This window comes from Talpa occidentalis, unplaced genomic scaffold (genome assembly GCF_014898055.3).
Source record: "Talpa occidentalis isolate TD23 unplaced genomic scaffold, MPIMG_talOcc4v2.1 talOcc4.17, whole genome shotgun sequence".
Lineage (NCBI taxonomy): Eukaryota > Metazoa > Chordata > Mammalia > Eulipotyphla > Talpidae > Talpa > Talpa occidentalis.
In genome coordinates, this window is record NW_023601754.1 from 57029604 (window position 1) to 57047674 (window position 18071).

General features: G+C 49.2%; 1 protein-coding gene and 1 long non-coding RNA gene across 12 annotated transcripts in view; one reads left to right on the forward strand and one right to left on the reverse strand.

Annotated features, from left to right (window-relative positions):
• LOC119250095 (uncharacterized) overlaps positions 1-8515 on the forward strand; it is a 40890-nt gene extending 32375 nt beyond the window's left edge. The window contains exons 4-5 of one of the 3 annotated variants that reach the window (XR_005126225.2): positions 1421-1833; positions 8195-8515. Coding sequence is in view for 2 of the 3 variants with exons in the window: in XM_037517795.2 (XP_037373692.1) it covers positions 1421-1690 (270 nt within the window). In the remaining variant the exon portion in view is untranslated. Of the gene's footprint in view, positions 1-1420; positions 3773-8194 lie in introns of those variants that run through there. The other 2 variants (XM_037517798.2, XM_037517795.2) reach the window with 2 other exon arrangements.
• On the reverse strand, positions 1074-17260 carry LOC119250125 (uncharacterized). Of its 9 annotated transcripts, none has more exons than XR_008552622.1 (7): positions 17069-17260; positions 15992-16214; positions 10256-11529; positions 9213-9313; positions 9065-9120; positions 8330-8521; positions 1074-2000 (listed from the first exon to the last, which is right to left on the reverse strand). It is a non-coding gene; the product is annotated as an uncharacterized LOC119250125 (long non-coding RNA). The 9 variants fall into 9 exon arrangements; XR_008552620.1 differs by having other exon boundaries at positions 15992-16249; XR_008552624.1 differs by lacking the exon at positions 17069-17260 and having other exon boundaries at positions 10256-11043; positions 11337-11529; positions 15992-17058.
• Positions 17261-18071: the final 811 nt, after the last annotated feature.

Genomic DNA, 18071 nt, shown 5'->3' on the forward strand with positions numbered 1-18071 from the left:
GCAAACGTCGGGGGCTCCCCAGTGCGAACACGGGTGACGCCGACAGACCCGCCCGCGCCCCTGACGCCCGCGGCCCCCACGCCTGTCGCGCCGCCGGCGGGCCCCGAGGGGGCAGAACAGGGGGCGCGGAGTCTCCGGGGAAGGAGCCCCAGGGGAGCCCGGGAACCGTCTCAGCGCCGCGACCTCGCGCCCGCAGCCCCCGCCTTCCCGCGCCCGCCGCGGGGCCTGTCCAGGGCCGGGCGGCGCCTCCGGAGCTGGCGCGCGGGGAGCGGGGCGTCTGCGCCGGGGAACGTCTCCCCGGAGCCCCGGGGTCCCCGCGGGCCTCCCCTGACGGCACGAGCCCACCGGCGGCCGGGGTCGCCCCTCGGGGACGGGCTGACGGGCACGAGCGCACTGGGGGGCCGGAGCCCGAGCAAGCGCGGGACCCCCGGCTCGGGAGGCGCAGGAGGGGGAGGAGAGCGGGGAGGGCCCGGCGGGACCCCCCAGGCTGGGGAGGGCGAGGAGGGCGGGGAAGGGCGCGGGCGCGCGCGGGCTCTCGGCACAGTCGCCAAGTCATGTTGGGGTGCGGAGGGGCGCAGGGGCTGATAACCTGCGCAGCTCGCGCCCCAGACGCGCCGAGGGCGGGCGGGTCGGGCTCCCGGGCCCGGCGGGCGCTGGGTCTGGACAAAGGAGCAGCCTCGGCCGAGCTTTCCGGGGCCAGAACGGGGTGGGGGTGGGGGGTGCTCGTCGGCCCCGAGCCCGGAAGGCAGGGGAGCCCCTCCCCGGAGACCCGCCCTGGCGCGGGGTCCTGGACGCCGAGGCCCGCGCTGGGCAGGACGCGCTCCGGACCCCCGAGTCCGGCGCCCGCCCGCGGGCTCCCCAGGGCCGGCCCGCGCTGTCCGGAGACGGGGCGTCGGGGCGCGAGCAGGGTCTAGCGCCTGGGAAGGGAAGGGGGTGTCGAGGGCCCGGACTCGGCCTCGGGCTCCTGACCCCGTGGCGCCCCGGCTCCTGCTCGCCCCGCCCGGCGTCTGTCAAGGCCCTCCCTGCACACTTCACCCCTACTCTGCTCCTCCCCCTTCATCCCCGCTCCCCTCACTGCACCCCCAAGGCCCTCCCTGGCCTGTCCCCAATGTCATGAACTGAAAGAGCAGCTGATTCGTGGGGCCCACTTCCAAGTGGGGACCCTCCTATCTGGAGGCCTTGTCTATCACTGACTCTGGGGGCCTTGATGGAGATGATGGTGGGTACCTGAGGCTGCTGGTACCCAAAACTCAGCCCTAACCCTGAGCACAGCGTCGCCTTCCTCTCTGGGAGCACTGCCCTGTGCACCCCCCTTCCCAGATGTGTCAACCACTGTTTCCTGCCCTCCCCTTTCTTCTGGTGAAGTCCCAGTTGCTCTGTGAGTGCTCCCCGAGTCCAGAGCTGCCCCATCTGATTGCAGATCCTGCCCGGGCGGGAGCCTCTCGCCAGGAACAGAGACCTTGGTGCAGGGGAGTGGCTCCTTTTGGCAGAAGCTGCACAGCTGTGGAGCAGTGAGTCTGAGAACCCGCGGGACCAGGTCGTGCTGGGTAAGAGTGGGAAGGGGAACCCGGCCTGTAGGATTCCTGGGGTGCAGAGTCAGGTCACTGGAAAGGGACACGGAGTGCCCCCCAAAGCGGGACAGTGGGAGATCTGTACAGTTGTTGTGATCTTTATAATAACCTTTTCCTGAGAAATGCCCTGTACCTTCAGCTGGAGCCTTTTCTCTTTTGCCTGAAAACGCTCATATAATGGATCCCGTGATGTGTTTTCTCTTTCAGGCTAATGAACAGCACCCCTGGTGTTGACGCAGCTCAGGGTGACCGGGAAGCTCGGGTAAGTGACACTCAGATGCAAGAGCTTTGATTATGAGGCATAAATGAAAAATGAATCCGTGTTAATAAAAACCATGATTGATGTTGTCATCGCCTCTGGAGATCATCTCATTCGTGGCTCCCCACACGAGTATCTTCTCATTTTGAGAGAAATACTTTATCCCAAAACTGCAATGAAATAAAATAAATTGCATACAGGTAGCGAGTCCCCCCTGATATGTTACTTTTTCCTATTATGGAACATTCATAAAACAGAGCATTAAAAAAAAACCACCTTGGTGTTATTTTTCTACAAAGACACATTAGATGTGTTTGGGGAAGATGAAGAGAGAATATTCCTGAGATAAAGCCAATTTATCATGTTATAGAGGACATGGTGTTATAATAAGGCCACTGTGGAGCTACCACAAAAGTTCAGGTGAGTGTTTTCATGCCCCCGGCTCTCCTACTGCCTGTGGTGTCTCCACTGCATGAAGCAGGGTTTGAGCTCTAGGAGAGACAGAAAGTGAAAGCCACAGTTGAACTATCAACTATGATCTCTGCCAGCACACTGGATTGATACCAACCTGTGACAGCTTCAGCTGGACATGGGAATTCCATTCTATTCCATTCTTTTTTCTTTTTGTAAAGGCAAGGAACTAGTCACAGGGAGAAGCTTTCAGCTATACAAAATTTTGTTTTATGAAATATCCTGGCCCCATGCATTATCCTGTCCTGCTCCTCTCGTACGTGTAGACAACTTTCAGGACTCTTGTGTTTGGAAGCTGGAAGGGCACAGACTTTGAAGTAGTGTCTTGTTTTCACTGCTTTATTTTTAATTAAAGCTATATACAGCTGGGGATTAAATAATAAATTTCTAAATTTAAAAATGAAGAAAAAGGGCAAAGGATGTTTATTTGGGTTTAAAAGCTAGCCGGAGCACAGGTTCAGGCTAGAAACCCAAACCCCCTCACTAAAAAAAAAAATGAGGTGACCTTCACTCCCAGCGCTGCTGCTCTGTCCTCACCTGCGTGACTAGCAGGAGGCCATGTTTCATCCTCAAATGTTTTTCTGTAACCACATGGAATTCTTAAGACTTTTTAAAAATTACTTTTCCCCTGCCAAGGAGCAAGGAGGTCATTTTACCACTGGACTCTTCATCAGCTTCTGTTACTGGTCCAGATAATGATAGGGAGTTGTGTATATGATAGAAAATGTGAAGAGTAGAATAAAATAGGATGAACAGTATCAAAAAGTACTCTTATGACTTAGCACGTTTCCTTCCTAGTTTTTTCCCCCATATTTGCAATTGTGAAATAGAATGCCTGTGTAGGAGGTGAGCATTAGCTTGAGACTCAGAAAATGAGCTTCCATTAAATAGGCCAAGAAATGTAAAGTCACATCATATGATCTTTGTCCATAAGGAAGCCCCTATATGGCTGTCACTAATTTTTTTCTTTGCTCTTCACTACATATCCTGGTATGTTATCACTGCATGTATCATTAAAATGTGATTTTAATTTTGTGTGATGCTTAATCTTTAAATTAATCATGTTGTTTCTGTCTGGGATGTCACTCAACAGTATGACGGCAAGACTAGTCCACATTTTGGATGCAGCCAGACTGTTTATTTTTGCTGCTGTTTAACAGTCCACTCGATGCTGTTGTTTACATTGTGTTCCACTCGGGTAAGGGGTAAGGAGAGGCTGGTTCATTAATATTTTCCTTCTGTGGTGGAATGACAGCAATGCCTGAATCCCCCACTTTCAACATTTAATACTAATAGAAGTGCTTTCCATATCATTAAAAACTCTTCAGCATTATTGTATCTAGCTTTTACATTTAATTCTGTATATATTGGCGGTTTTTATTTAGATAGTTTCAAATCACTTTACTGTAAATAAAGTGTTGGTGAACATTTTTACACGTACGTATTTTCTATCTGAATTTGGAAACATTTCTTTAGGTCATTTCCAAAAATAAAATCACTATTTCCATTGAAAATGTAAGTATTTTAGGGCCTCCCGGTGGCGCAGCGGGCTGAGCGCCGCGCTGTGAAGCGTCCGCAGCCTCAGCGCCGGGTCGATCCCCGCCGGCCTCGGAGCAGCCCGCAGGGCGCGGCAGACCCGCCTGTCTCCCGGCTGCGCCCTCGGCGGTGCGCTTCGCCAGGCGGCGGTTCCGCTCCCCGCCCTGTCTCTGCGGCGGCCTCGCCCCCTCCAGCGCCCCCGGCCCGTCCCCGCCATTATATAAATAAAGATTAAAAAAAAAAACGGATAATGTGAGTATTTTAAATTCAAAGCTCCCCGCAGAGGTTGCGAACTTACTTCCCAGGAACAGTGAGGACAGGTCTCCTCTCCTGCCGTCACTTGCTCTGTCCCGCTGTCCTGGTGAAGCCTCCCGCCTTTCCCTGCGTCGCGGCGCGTGAGTCTCAGCTCCGCCATTGCCCGGCGCGGCCAGCGGCGCTCTCAGGCCTCCCGCCGGTCCTTTATCAGCCCTTTGCTGTATTGGCCCTTTAAGAGCGCCCTTGGCAGTTACGTCATCACTCTGAGACTCCCAGGATGCACCAGGCGGAATGTGAGAGGCCGCGCCAAGAGCGGCTCCCAGGGGCAAATTAAAGGAGCGAGACGAGTGAGTGTCGCCGCCTTGTGGACTGGGGTGGTATCGTGGGAAAATCGCGGCTAGAAACGGGTCTGGAAGTGGCGCCAAGAGCGGCTCCTGGAGGCAAAATAAAGGGGCCAGAGGAGCCAGTGTCTCCGCCTTGTGGACTGGGGTGGTATCGTGGGAAAATCGCGGCTAGAAACGGGTCTGGAAGTGGCGGCGCCAAGAGCGGCTCCCGGAGGCAAAATAAAGGGGCGAGAAGAGCGAGTGTCGCCGCCTTGTGGACCGGGGTGGTATCGTGGGAAAATCGCGGCGCAAAACGCCAGCTGGACCAGAAGTGGTGGCGCCAAGAGCGGCTCCCGGAGGCAAAATAGAGGGGCGAGAGGAGCCAGTGTCTCCGCCTTGTGGACTGGGGTGGTATCGTGGGAAAATCGCGGCTAGAAACGGGTCTGGAAGTGGCGGCGCCAAGAGCGGCTCCTGGAGGCAAAATAAAGGGCCAGAGGAGCGAGTGTCTCCGCCTTGTGGACTGGGGTGGTATCGTGGGAAAATCGCGGCTAGAAACGGGTCTGGAAGTGGCGGCGCCAAGAGCGGCTCCCGGAGGCAAAATAAAGGGGCGAGAAGAGCGAGTGTCGCCGCCTTGTGGACCGGGGTGGTATCGTGGGAAAATCGCGGCGCAAAACGCCAGCTGGACCAGAAGTGGCGGCGCCAAGAGCGGCTCCTGGAGGCAAAATAGAGGGGCGAGAGGAGCCAGTGTCTCCGCCTTGTGGACTGGGGTGGTATCGTGGGAAAATCGCGGCGCAAAACGCCAGCTGGACCAGAAGTGGCGGCGCCAGGAGCGGCTCCTGGAGGCAAAATAAAGGGGAGAGAGGAGCCAGTGTCTCCGCCTTGTGGACTGGGGTGGTATCGTGGGAAAATCGCGGCCAGAAACGCGAGCGGGTCTGAAGTGGAGGCGCCAAGAGCAGCTCCCGGAGGCAAAATGAATGAGCGTGAGGAGCGAGTGTCGCCGCCTTGTGGACTGGGGTGGCATCGTGGGAAAATCGCGGCCCAAAACGCCAGGTGGAACAGAAGTGGTGGCGCCAAGAGCGGCTCCCGGCAGCGGAATGAAGGCGTGGGTGGGGCGGGTGACGCCGCCTTGTGGCTCGGAGGGGTAATGCGGGGAAACGCAGACTGATGATGGCAAGTGGATGGGTAAGGTAAAGCGCCTGGAGGGGTGAAAGAGATGGAGCGTAAGACGGGAAATGGGGCGGGGGGGGCGGGGGAGGTACGAAGTAGCGGGCCCAAGCGCGGAATAATGTGCGGGCTGGATTGTGAATAAGGCAGAGACGTGTTTCAGAGCAATGGAAAGGGCGGTGAGGAGCATGTGAAAAATAACGGGGAGGGCGCCGCCTGGTGGCCAGCAGTGGCGAGACAGCGCATCCCTGACAAGCGGCCAAATGGGAGGAGAGGCCCAGGTGGCCGAGCTCGGGGACCACGAGGGGGCCTGTGGGACAGAGTCGAGTGACGGCAGGGAACAGCCATGATGGCCACAGGGAAGGGACGGCCAGTGCAGAGGCAGGAGCAGCAGAGCATGGTGGGAATTTGCATCCAGCAAAACCGGACAGAATAAAATGCTAGTGAGACCAGGAAATCTGTCCTCAATATTCCTGAGAAATAAGTTCACAACCCCTCTGCAGTGAACTTTGAATTTAAAATACTTGAATTTTTAATGGAAATAGTAATTTTATTTTTGGAAATGACCTAAGGAAACGTTTTCAAATTCAGATAAAAATCTTTATGTGTAAAAATGTTCACCAACCCTTTATTTACAGTAACATGATTTGAAACTATCTAAATAAAAAACCCCAATATATACAAAATTAAATGTAAAGGCTGGACAGATACAGTAACACTGAATAGTTTTTTAATGCTGTGGAGAGTACTTACAGTGCAGTGTTAAATGATGAAGTAGGATATAAAATTTTAGCGATGATGTAAGCATACTCTCCTTAACCCTTATGTGTGAGTAGAACACAATGTCAACAACTGTACACCGAGTGGAATATTATACAGCAGTGCTAATAAAAGCCTCAAGCTGCATCCAAAATGTGGACTAGTCTTGCCTTCATACTGCTGAGTGACATTCAAGACAGAAACAGAACATGATTTAATTTATTTAAATATTAAATACCAGACAAAATTAAAATCACGTTTTAATGATACATGCAGTGATACATGCCTAGGATATGTAGTGAAGAGCAAAGAGAAAAAGTTATACAGCAAAGAGAAAAAGTTATACAGCCATACAGGGGCTTCCTTATGGATGAAGATCATGACATGTGTGACTTTACATTTCTTGACCTATTGAAAGGAAGCTCATTTTATAATTCTCAAGCTACTACCTACCTTCTACACAGGCATTCTATTTCACAATTGCAAATATGGGGGGAAAAACTAGGAAGGAAACGTGCTAAGTCATAAGAGTACTTTTTGATACTGTTCATCCTATTTTATTCTACTCTTCCATAATATACATATTCTATAATATACACAATTTCTACATTTCCTATAATATACAAACTCCCTATCATTATCAGGACCAGTAACAGAATCTGATGAAAAGTCCATTGGTAAAATGACCTCCTTGCTCCTTGGCAGGGGAAAAGTAATTTTTAAAAGTCTTAAGAATTCCATGTGGTTACAGAAAAACACTTTAGGATGAAACATGGCCTCCTGCTAGTCACACAGGCGAGGGCAGAGCAGCAGTGCTGGGAGTTAATGTCAAGGCCAGCTCATTTTTTTTTTTTTTTTTAGTGAGGGGGATTGGGTTTCTAGCCTGAACCTGTGCTCCAGCTAGCTTTTAAACCCAAATAAACAACTTTTGCCCCTTTTCTTCATTTTTAAATTTAGAAATTTATTCTGTTGAATCCACAGCTGTATGTAGCTTCCATTACAAATAAAAGTGAAAACAAGACACTACTTCAAAGTCTGAGCCCTTCCAGCTTCCAAATACAAGAAAGTTGTCTACACCTAGGAGAGGAGCAGGACAAAATAATGAATGGGGCCAGGATATTTCATAAAACAAAATTTTATATAACTGAAAGCACCTCCTTGTGACTAGTTCATTGTCTTTACAAAAAGGAAAAAAAAAAGAATAGAACAGAGGGGCCTCCCTGGGATGCAAGGGGTTAAGATGCTGCACTGTAAAGCTATCGCCAGCAACTGCAGCACGAGTTTGATCCCTGTCTAGGGAGCTGACCCACACAGGGCAGCAGACCTCCCCGGTCTCCCCGCTGCTCCCCTCAGCAGTGTGTTTCAGTCAGTTTGCCTGTTCTGCCCCCCACTCTGTCTCTGATGAATCCTCTCACCCCTCCATCTCTGGCTTCTACCCCATTTCTTGTATGCATAAATAATCTTTTTAAAAAGATTGATTTATTTATGCACACAAGAACTGGAGTACAGGCCAGAGATGTTGTAGGGGGTGAGAGGATTCACCAGAGACCGAGTGGGGAACAGAACAGGCAGATCTACTGAAATACACTGCTGAGGGGAGCAGTGGGCGTGATAGGAGAGGTCTGCCATGCCATGCGGGACCCTCTCCGGCTGGCGGGGATTGAACTGGTGCTGCAGAGGCTGTGGACAGCTTCACAGCGCTGCATTCAACCGCCTGTGCCACCAGGGGAGGCCCTGTTTTAATTACAATTCTTAACACACCTCACTTTATTTGCATTTAGAGTTAAGACGTTCTACCTTTTGATTTTTAGATTGTAAGAGGTTACAGGAGAATTTTGTCTTTATTTATCCCACAGGCCCAGAGGTGATCTTTTTTCCAAAGTCCGAGCCCTGAGCCATCGGGCTACAGAGCACCCATCTCCCCAGCAGGGGCTGATTCACACCTTAAAGCAAGCAGGGGGTAGAGAAGCAGGAGACTTCCAAGAGCTCACCTGGTCATCTGGGGCGCACAAGTCAGGCTCCTGGCCAGAGAAAGTCCATCAGTCACTTCCTGAAACTTTTAGTCCACCCTCAGGCCTTTTCCCAACGTAACTCCAGCTAATGAGCAGGTCACAGTGGGCTGTGGCAGGTGGGCTGGGGCAGGAGGCACAGGTGGGTCTGTCACAGGCTCCGGGACTCTCAGCCTTTTTAAAAAAATATATTTTATTTTATGTAATTCTTACATCTTTTTTCATCTTTGCACAATGTATGCATTTTCATTTTGGTTATATTCCCCATACAATTGCACCCCCCCTTATTTTGACTCTAGTCCTTCCTTTCCCCACCTCTCCCTCCCCCCACCCCTCGTAGTGTGTCTCTGGTTTATAGTTGCTAGTTGATTTTGATTTTCACTTTCTATTGATAAGTCTTTTTCCTGGTCTCTTATTTAGGTTTTCTAAATTCCTGCTATGAGTGAGACCATCGGATATTTTTCTTTCTTTCTGACTTATTTCACTGAGCATGATCCCTTCTAGCTCCATCCATGTTGCTGCAAACTGCATGTGTTTATCTTTTTTGATTGCTGAGTAATATTCCATTGTGTATATGTACCACATCTTCTTGATCCAGTCACCTATTTTTGGGCATTTGGGTTGCTTCCATAGCTTAGCTATTGTAAATAGTGCTGCTATAAACAGGGGTGCAGGTGCCCTTTGGAATTACTGTTTCTGTGTCATTTGGGTAAATACCTAGCAGGCTCCGGGACTCTCAGCCTTTCACCAACAGCGTCCACCGCAGCCAGACCCTAAAATATCCACAAGTCATGAAAACAGCAAACAAGGTTGCTTGAATTTCTGGGAAAGATTTTTTTTAAATCATTGTTAAAAATCCCTTTACCCGAAGCTGACATAAAAGCAAGGCTTGGGGCCTCCCTGGTGGCGCAGGGGTGAAGCACCGCACTGTGAAGCCATCCACAGCCTCTGCAGCACGAGATCCATCTGATGGAGGACAAGAGTGGAGAGACTGGAGAGACTGGAAAGGAGGACTCACAAGACTAAAACCTGACTCACGCAAGGAGGTGGGGGTCGAGGGGAATCACACGACCTTTAACCCAGCTGTGGAGGTTGGACCCTCAGGCGCCAGTGCCTTGTCACAAGGCAGGAGACCCGAGCAGGATCAGATGCTCTAGGGAGTAGCGCACAGGCCTGAGGGGAAGGATATGGAGATTGGGCCCACCCTGGAACCTCTGGTCCCTTTCTTGTGTTGCCTGTTACCCAACATCAGCAACAAGCAGCCACTCCACAGAGGAGTGACTCTCCCAAAGAGAAAAGGACTGTATCGGGGCAGTCTCTGCACAGGCACGGGGCAGCACTCCCACTGCACACCCGTGACTATGCAGGTGCCTCTTTTCACCAACTCTCTCCCTCTGCAGGGCAGCAGCCTCCTGCCTGCCGTGACCTGTCAAGACTGCCCGCCTGCAACCATGCAGGCCTCTCAGCAAAACCTGTCGCTTTCCCTAATAAACCTGCTCTTTAAATATAACTAATGTCTCTGTCTCATGGAGAAACATGCCTGGGGAACTCGCCGGATGCCGCTGAAACGGGAGCTCTGGGGACACCTTTGCCAGAGTGAACCCCAGGACCCGCACGCACTCTACAACCTACAACATTTTGGCAACCACGAAGGGACTCGTCACGTCATCTGGTGCCAACATCACATCCCCAGCTAGGAAGGTGACCCACAGGGTGCCACAGACCTCTCCTGTCTCCCCGCTGCTCCCCTCAGCAGTGGATTTCAGTCAGTCCACCTGTTCTGTCTCTGGTGAATCCCCTTACCCCCACCCCCGCACCTCTGGCCTGCACCGCAACTCTTGTATTCATAAGTAAATCAATCTGTAAAAAAATAAAATAAAATAAAGGCATGACTAAAATGTCATTTACCTGCAGATCCTGAAATGGATCCTATCGCAAACATTAAAAAGCAGCTGTTATTCAAAATACATTCTGAGAAAAATGAAGGCTCTCGGCTCCACATAGAAGGTTTCTCTTTGCACATCATGGTGCGGCACAATACACTGTGGCCCAGACTCTGACATCCCTGAATCTGCTCTGTGGTTTGGTGTGATATTCAGCATTGAGCCGGGAGCTTTGGGTTTTGTTTCCTGAGCCGAGGCTGGCCTCTCTCTGCCTTTGGATGGGTGAGTTCAATAGAGGATCTTCTACTGCCACTTTGACTTTAGTTTTCTGGTTCTATTTCCCTGCTCAGCTTTTTCTTTTTTCTTTCTTTCTTTCTTTTTTTTTTTTTTTTGCATTTTCTTCTCTTTAAATTATACAGGAGATTTTTTTTAACATTTCTTTCAGGGAAGATCTAGTGTTAGTGGACCACTTCTTCAGCTTTTGTTTGTCTGGGAAGAACATAGTACTCTCTCGTCTCTATAGGACAATCCTGCAGGTTAGGATATTTGTGACTCGTATATTTTATCTCTATTCTGAATACGTTATTTCATGCTCTCCTTGCCCTACAGTCCTCCAGAAATGTAAGTTGGGTCCATCCCCACATATGCATGGTCCATGACAGAAACTTGTTAAGAGGTGCTGGGATCTGGACCTCGTCCTGGCACCATTACCTGAGCGTTCTGAAAGGATAACTCACAAACCTACAGCCGTAGATATCACCTACAAGGCTTTCCATGAAAACCAGCATCAGGCTCATCATCAGGACACTCCACCTATAGACCAGAGAGAGAGAGATTGGAGAAAGATGAAAATTTCAATAGAAAGCAGTCCAATAAATCCAGAAAAGAAAAAAATTATTATATAAGGAAAACATAGCCAAGATCACCAATTTCCTGGAGCACAAGGACCACAGAGAAAGCTTTGGGTCTGGGGACATTGCAAGAGTCGTGCCTACCGTTGGAGCGCCATGCAAGAAATCCCAGGTCCAGACATGCAAATGAGCCCTCTTACTTTCCTTTTACTTTGTGAAATGAAATTATTGTAAAATAATCTCCTTTGTACTCACTGAGTATTTCTGCTGGGAGAAAAAGATGAAAAGAATAGGTCAGGGGCTACCAGCAAACACTTCCATTTTAAAGCCATTTCAGTGACTCATACAGAGCTGCTGCCGTATAAGGCCAAATGTGGCATTTACTCTTTGAAGCTAATTCATTTCCTGCATGTTTGCTTGGGGCATTATTTCATTTCCCTGGATGTTCCTGTAAGATTCAGAATAGAGAATATTATTCAGTGTATGCAAAAATATAATGGGTCTTTATAATGTAGTAAAAAATGATATTTTAGGGTATCATCACTGTGAATGTTACATTAATCTCAAAGTCTAAAATCCATTTACCTTATTCACAGAAATTCATGCATTCTACATGGATATAGAATATTGAATTGAATTGTTTCCTCTGTTTAGTGCAATAAGCTCTATAGACTGACCACATTTTAGTGGATTTATTTCATACACTGTTCCCAATATGAGTTACTTTGTATTTGGGGCTTTATATGTACCTAGTTGGCCAGAAAACTGAGCAGGCAAAATATAAGCAGACCAAAAATACCACAAAAATAGCAACAAAATACCCTCTTATGTTCAGAACAACTGAATAGCAACATTTCTCTATATCAAAGACAAGAAGCTACCTAGAAATCATTTTTTCAACTCTATAATATAGTGATAGCCTGAAATTAATGAGGCAGAAGGAGCTTTCCCAGATCCCACACAGTTCTGAGTGATCATGTGACTAGTTCTTCCCAACAGAAAGTGAACGGATGTGGCAGATGTCACCTCTGGACATGTTAAGAAACTCATGTTCCTTCTCAATGAACTCTTAGTCCACACCCAAAGAATGGATGTGATACGCTATGACATTTTCAAGGATACTTGATCTGTGAGCCAGAGGTTGCTAGTATTCTTGCAAGACCCCGTGCTGCAGGGGGTCTTGTTGCCCCAGCCAGATAGTATACTGACAAGCAGAGAAGAAACAATTTGGCCCACTTGACAATGGGAGATGGTTTGTTGTGCATGCCTGACAAGCAATCCAGCACAACTATTATAGTAAGTCCTTCTTTTGCTTTTTTAGAAGTTCCTTTTTATTTAGAAGTTTCCTAGGAAAGCTTTTATATGAAGTTAACTGTGTTAAGAAGTTTCTAGGTAGAAAAAGTTCTGATAGCTGAGTAGCAGCTGGTCTCCAGCTGAAGGCCATATGAATAGAATAGTCTTTTGATGCTTAGGCTTTAGTTGATAGGGATGTACTGGCGGCTATCCACTATCTTAGGTAATTGTCTAGCTGAAATAATAAGTTTTAGTGTTAGGTTTGGTTTTTTATCTATTAACCTTGACAGCTACTGTCTAGCTGAAACCTGTAGGAGCCAGTAGTCCATGGGAATAAAATACACTGATTGTCTCTGCTTTACACATGATGCATTTTTTTTCCTGATTACTAAAAATGAATAAATAAAGAACTGCTGAGTCTCTCGGCAGAAGATACTAGCATCTCACCAAGTGTCAGGGTCTCCTCATTCTATCTCATCCCCTTCCCCTCAGCCCTTAAGTTTCAGCCCCTTACAGGTCACCCTAGGCCGTCTCATCCTTTCAGGAACCCCTGACACAACATTTTGCTGGAGGCTGGTCCCCGGCAACCTAGCAAGATAAAACTGGTTCCATCAGAATTGTTTCTTAGAAAGAATCATTTTTTAAGAAAAAAATGTTTTGGGCCTTCCCAGTAGTGCAGCAGTTGAGCACTGGGTTGTGAAGCTGCCTGCAGCCTCTGCAGCGCCAGTTCGATCCCCAGCTGCCAGGTGAGGGTCCCACGTGGCGCGCAGATGTCTCCTGCCGCCCTCTGCTCCCCTCAGCAGTGTACTTTGTCACTCTGCCTGTTCTACTCTCCGTTCTGGCTCTTCTGAATTCTCTCACCCTCCCACACCTCTGACTGTACCAAGTGCTTGTATAAATAAATAAATAAATCTTAAAAAATGTTTTATTCTCTTGAACTGTTGCATTTAGATTTAATTATCACCACAATCTTGTGTGTCTTCACTAATCTTTATGATGAATATACTCTCTCCTATTGCTTACAAATCTTTACTATTTCCAGAGATCTCAGTCTGTGTATCTCCCTAGAAGCTCTGTAACTTCACCTATTTTCATTCGCGTGCACATACTCTGTGGGTATTGCATTGTGTTATCGACTTTACTGGGGAAGGGAGCAGTTGGTCATATAGATTGGTATGAAATGAAATTGTTACTGGAATGATAACCATGACATTAACAATGCCTGTAGATAAGTAGTGATTTGCCACTTCTTAAAAGTAGAACTACATCCCCTTAAATTTAGCCAATACTATTTGCTGTGCCCATGAACATTCTCTGACAGGTGTGATGAGACCGCACTTCCTGCCTTCGTTATTCAGACAGAAAAAGTTGTTTCATGGAACACGTGTTTTAGATGAAAAGGAACAGGTAGGAAAGAAAACTATAATGCAAATCTAGACCCATAGCAGGATAGTTGACAGCTGTATGTCTGCAGGAAAAAGAGAGTCAATATTTTCTGTGAGGATAGACTGAAATGGGATTAAAGTACAGCTGGATTTTATCTGATGTTCCATAACAGTACACATTTCTCTCAGACGTAATAGTAGTATCTGGATGAGTTTGACAACTTAGACTACTCAGTAATCACAAATTCTATCAATTTTTTTGTATATAAATATTGATAATTTTCATCTAGCTAATGTGGCAGTTCAGAAATACGAACGCCTTGCTAAATACTGTTGTAATAGATTCAGGTTTGCTCAATGATGCCTATGCAATGACCTCTCTAAAACCTTACCAAAATGATGTACACAATTCATGACCTTTTTACTAGATTGAGAAAGATACAACCCTGTGATCTCAAGAACTGTATGATGCTGTATGCACTCAGATTCTTCTAGAAATTTCCTAATTATGTTTATATATGAGCTTGATCAGTATGTTTGAAATGTTATTCTGAAGAAAATAGATCATATATATTATAATATACTTTTCATTAAACTATTAACTGTTCTTTAATCAACATTCTGTTAATCTTATGTATCAAATAAACCACATTCCCAAATATTTTCTTTTGTTTTATGCTTGTCGGGCAGAATTTTATGTTCGATTTTTTTTTATTATATTCCTATGCATAATATGAAAGTTCCTGTCAAAATGCAGAGGTAATTCATACCAGCAAAGACTTTTTTTGGTGGGGGGGAGCAAGGGGTTAGACATTTTAGTTATTTAAAAAACACAAGAGGGCCTCCTTGGTGGCGCAGGCGGTTGGGCCCTGCACTGTGAAGCTGTCCGCAGCCTCTGCAGCGCGGGTTCGATCCTGGCCGGCCAGTGAGAGTCCCACATGGCGAGGCAGACCTCTCCTGTCTTGCCCGCTGCTCCCCTCAGCAGTGTATTTCATCAGTCTGCCTGTTCTGTTCCCTGCTCTGTCTCTGGTGGATCCTCTCATTCCCCCCCCCGCATCTCTGGCCTGTACCCCAGTTCTTGTTTAAAAATAAATAAATCTTTAAAAAAAAAAACACAAGAAACTCTTAGTGTCATCCTGTAAATGCTATGAAAGCTAACAACAAGGATTATAGTGATATCCATTACTCTAAGGACAAAGAATGAAATTTAGCCTGGCCCACAGACCCTGGATCATCTGTACTGGATCTTCCTTTCTTAAAATAAACAGAAAGATATGCCCAGCTCATGGGTTGGAGGAATCAACATTGTCAAAATGGCCATCCAACCCAAAGCAATTTAGAGATTCAATGCAATCCCAAAAAAAATTCCCAATGGCATTCTTCAAAGAAATAGAACAAAGATTACTGAAGTTCATCAGAAATCACAGAAGACCCCAAATAGCCAAATCTGTTCTGATATCAAAGGGGGTAAATGAAGGTATCCCATCTCTGATTTCCAACTATGCTATAAAGCCAGAATAGTTAAAGCAGCATGGTAATGGAACAAAAACAGACACACACACTAATGGAATAGAATTGAGAGCCCAGATGAAAAACCACATGTTTATGGACAAGTAATATACAAGACAGAAGCAAAGTACAGACACTGGAACAAGGAAAGCCTCTCCAATACATGGTGCTGAAAAATAGGAACTGCCACAAGCAAAATAAAGAGATTAGATCATTATCTCATGCAACACATTAAAATCAACTCAAAATGGATAACTGACTTGGCTATGAGACCTGAAACCACCAAAAAACAAAACACAGGAAAGAATAGGACAGAATAGAATGAAACTCCTAGGTTCCAAAAACTTGCCCCTTTAATAGCCATCCCCAGGGTCCAGCCCGAAGGCACGCTGTCATTTTCGGTCTCCTCCTAGAGTTCAGATCCTGATGCTGGTAGCAGAGATTCCAAAGTCAACAAGAAAGATGGTGGCAGCAACATAGAGCGTTCCACTTTTGTGGAAATGCAGCCATGGGCTGACTTCCGGGCAGGCTTGCCAACCCTACGAGGCCAGAAGCATCGTCAATTATTTGAGTGCTAAGGCTCCAATGAAGCAATGAGGAAGGAAAAACACCTCTAGGCATAACCAGAGCCATGTCAAGGAGCTGCAGGAACGCCAACATCAGTGTTCTCCACCACAGAGTAGGAGTAACATCTCTATAGTGTCATTAATGGAGATCACTCACTCAGTCATGCGTGCACTGCAGGGCTTCAGGTCACCTCCAGCAGGTGCTCAGTAAACGCGATTCCTTTCTCCTTCCCTGAGGAGCCCAACTTCTCCTCATAACGGGGATTTGCGAGGAAGGAGGTAACATCACTTTAACACATTAGAACGGTTAAGAGGCAACGTGGCTTATCTACAAAATGCCCAGTTTCCAGAGGAATGAGTCAATGTGGCTGATGCAGCCCCTGAAATAGGAGGGATCCTCTTGGCACCAGGTGTCCTAGATAAAAGATCTCAAGAGCTCAGGAGAGGGCCCTTCTGGATCTCAGATGATCCCCCATGAAGAACTTAGCACCCCTGGTTGATGACAGCCCCTGCCTTCACCTGCTGTGTTTCTCGGCTGGGTCCTTTAGTGACACAGAGAGGGTCCCTGCTCTCACTACACTGACTCTGTTAATAATAATCCATTTTAGAAAACCAAAGACTTGCAGCCAGAGTGTGGCAGGCCATAGGGTTCGTGGTCACTCAAGGCTCAGGAAAGCCTGGATTCTATTCAAGGGTTATTGTAAAGTCGCCTCATGAGGCAGTTTCCGGGGTCAAATCCCCCTTCAAGGCTCTGAATGGCCACATCACCTGCACGACAGGGAGTGACCCCTCGGCCCCCAGACATGGGCCCAGGCCCAGCACAGGCAGCATCTGAGACCCCATGAGAAATGCAGAGCCCTAGGCACCACACAACCCACTGTGTCAGAACCTGCACCCTGGGAGACTGGGACTCGACTCTGCCCTCCTGCCTGCTAGACCTGGCGTGGGGAGGGGGGTGTCAGCCCCAGAAAAGTTTACAATACATTCCCCAAATTATATTTTAAGTCCACAGAAATAAAACACACAGATCAACGGAACAGAACGGAGAGCCCAGAAAACCCAACCGGGGGTTGATCAGTGCAGCAGGGAGGAGTCGGGAGCAAACACAGGGGACGTGCTCTCATTCGGGGGTGCCGGACACCCACAGGGTCACACTCAGGAATGTCCTGATCCCCATTTTCCCGCGCAGAGCTCTCCACAGCCCGCCCGCCTGGCCCTGGGTCCCCTGACTCACAGCTCTGCAGGCAGCCACCGGTGGGGAGATGTCCTCACCCTCCCCTCGCTCTGGGGTGGTTCCTGAAGAAACCGGGTTCCTGCAGGCAAGGACTTCACCCCACCTCCAGAGAAGCCAGTGCCAAGGGGAGCTGGGCCACTGGGGAGGCAGGAGCCAGTGTTGGGGCGGGGAGGGGCTGCAGGGGCTAGGAAGGGGCGGGTCAGCAGGAGGGGCGGGGCTGCAGGGAGGGGGCGGGCTGCAGGGAGGGGCGGGGCTGCAGAGAGGGGCGGGGCTGCAGAGAGGGGCGGGGCTGCAGGGGCAGGGGAGGGGCTGGAGAAGCAGGGGTGGGCCTGCAGGGGTGGGGCTGCAAGGAGGGGGCAGAGGGGCTGCAGGTGCGGGTGTTGGGGGGGCGCTCCATTGCCGGGGGCAAGCGGGTCGGCCCCGGGGTGCTCGCGGGGGCGCCCCCGCCCGTCCTGCTGCGGCTGAAGTTTAGAAAATCAAGCGGACGCGGAGGCGAAGAGCCCACGTCTCTGAACATGCTGTGAACCTAGAATTTCCACAGCCAGTAAAACAGCAGATCGTGTCCACGTGCATCACAGACACGCGGGGGACACGGACCCGGGCCACAGGGGGCCCCGAGCCCGCCGCCCCCCACAGTGAGAGAAGGGGCGGCCCGCTTCGCCCGCCCCGGCCCCGCCCCCGCCCCGCGTCTCCTCATAATTCCCCGCGAGGCCGCATTCCCCGCCTCGCCACCAGGCGGCGCCCCCCCCCCTGCTCTTTGCCCCCCAGGGTTCTCCTTCCTCACCTCGCCCGCGCGGGCAGGGGCTCCGCTGTCCACCACTTCCGCTCCCACCGCTGCTCCCGCGTCAGCGCGCAGTGCCGTGACGTCAACACGCAGGGGGCGGGGCCGGGCCGGGGAAGGAGAGGCGCCTGGGAAACCAGGGGCGGAGCCGAGAAAATGGAAATCACGGGTTTTGTCCGATTTACTGATGCACACTTAGGTGAGGAACTGTCAGGAAGGGCA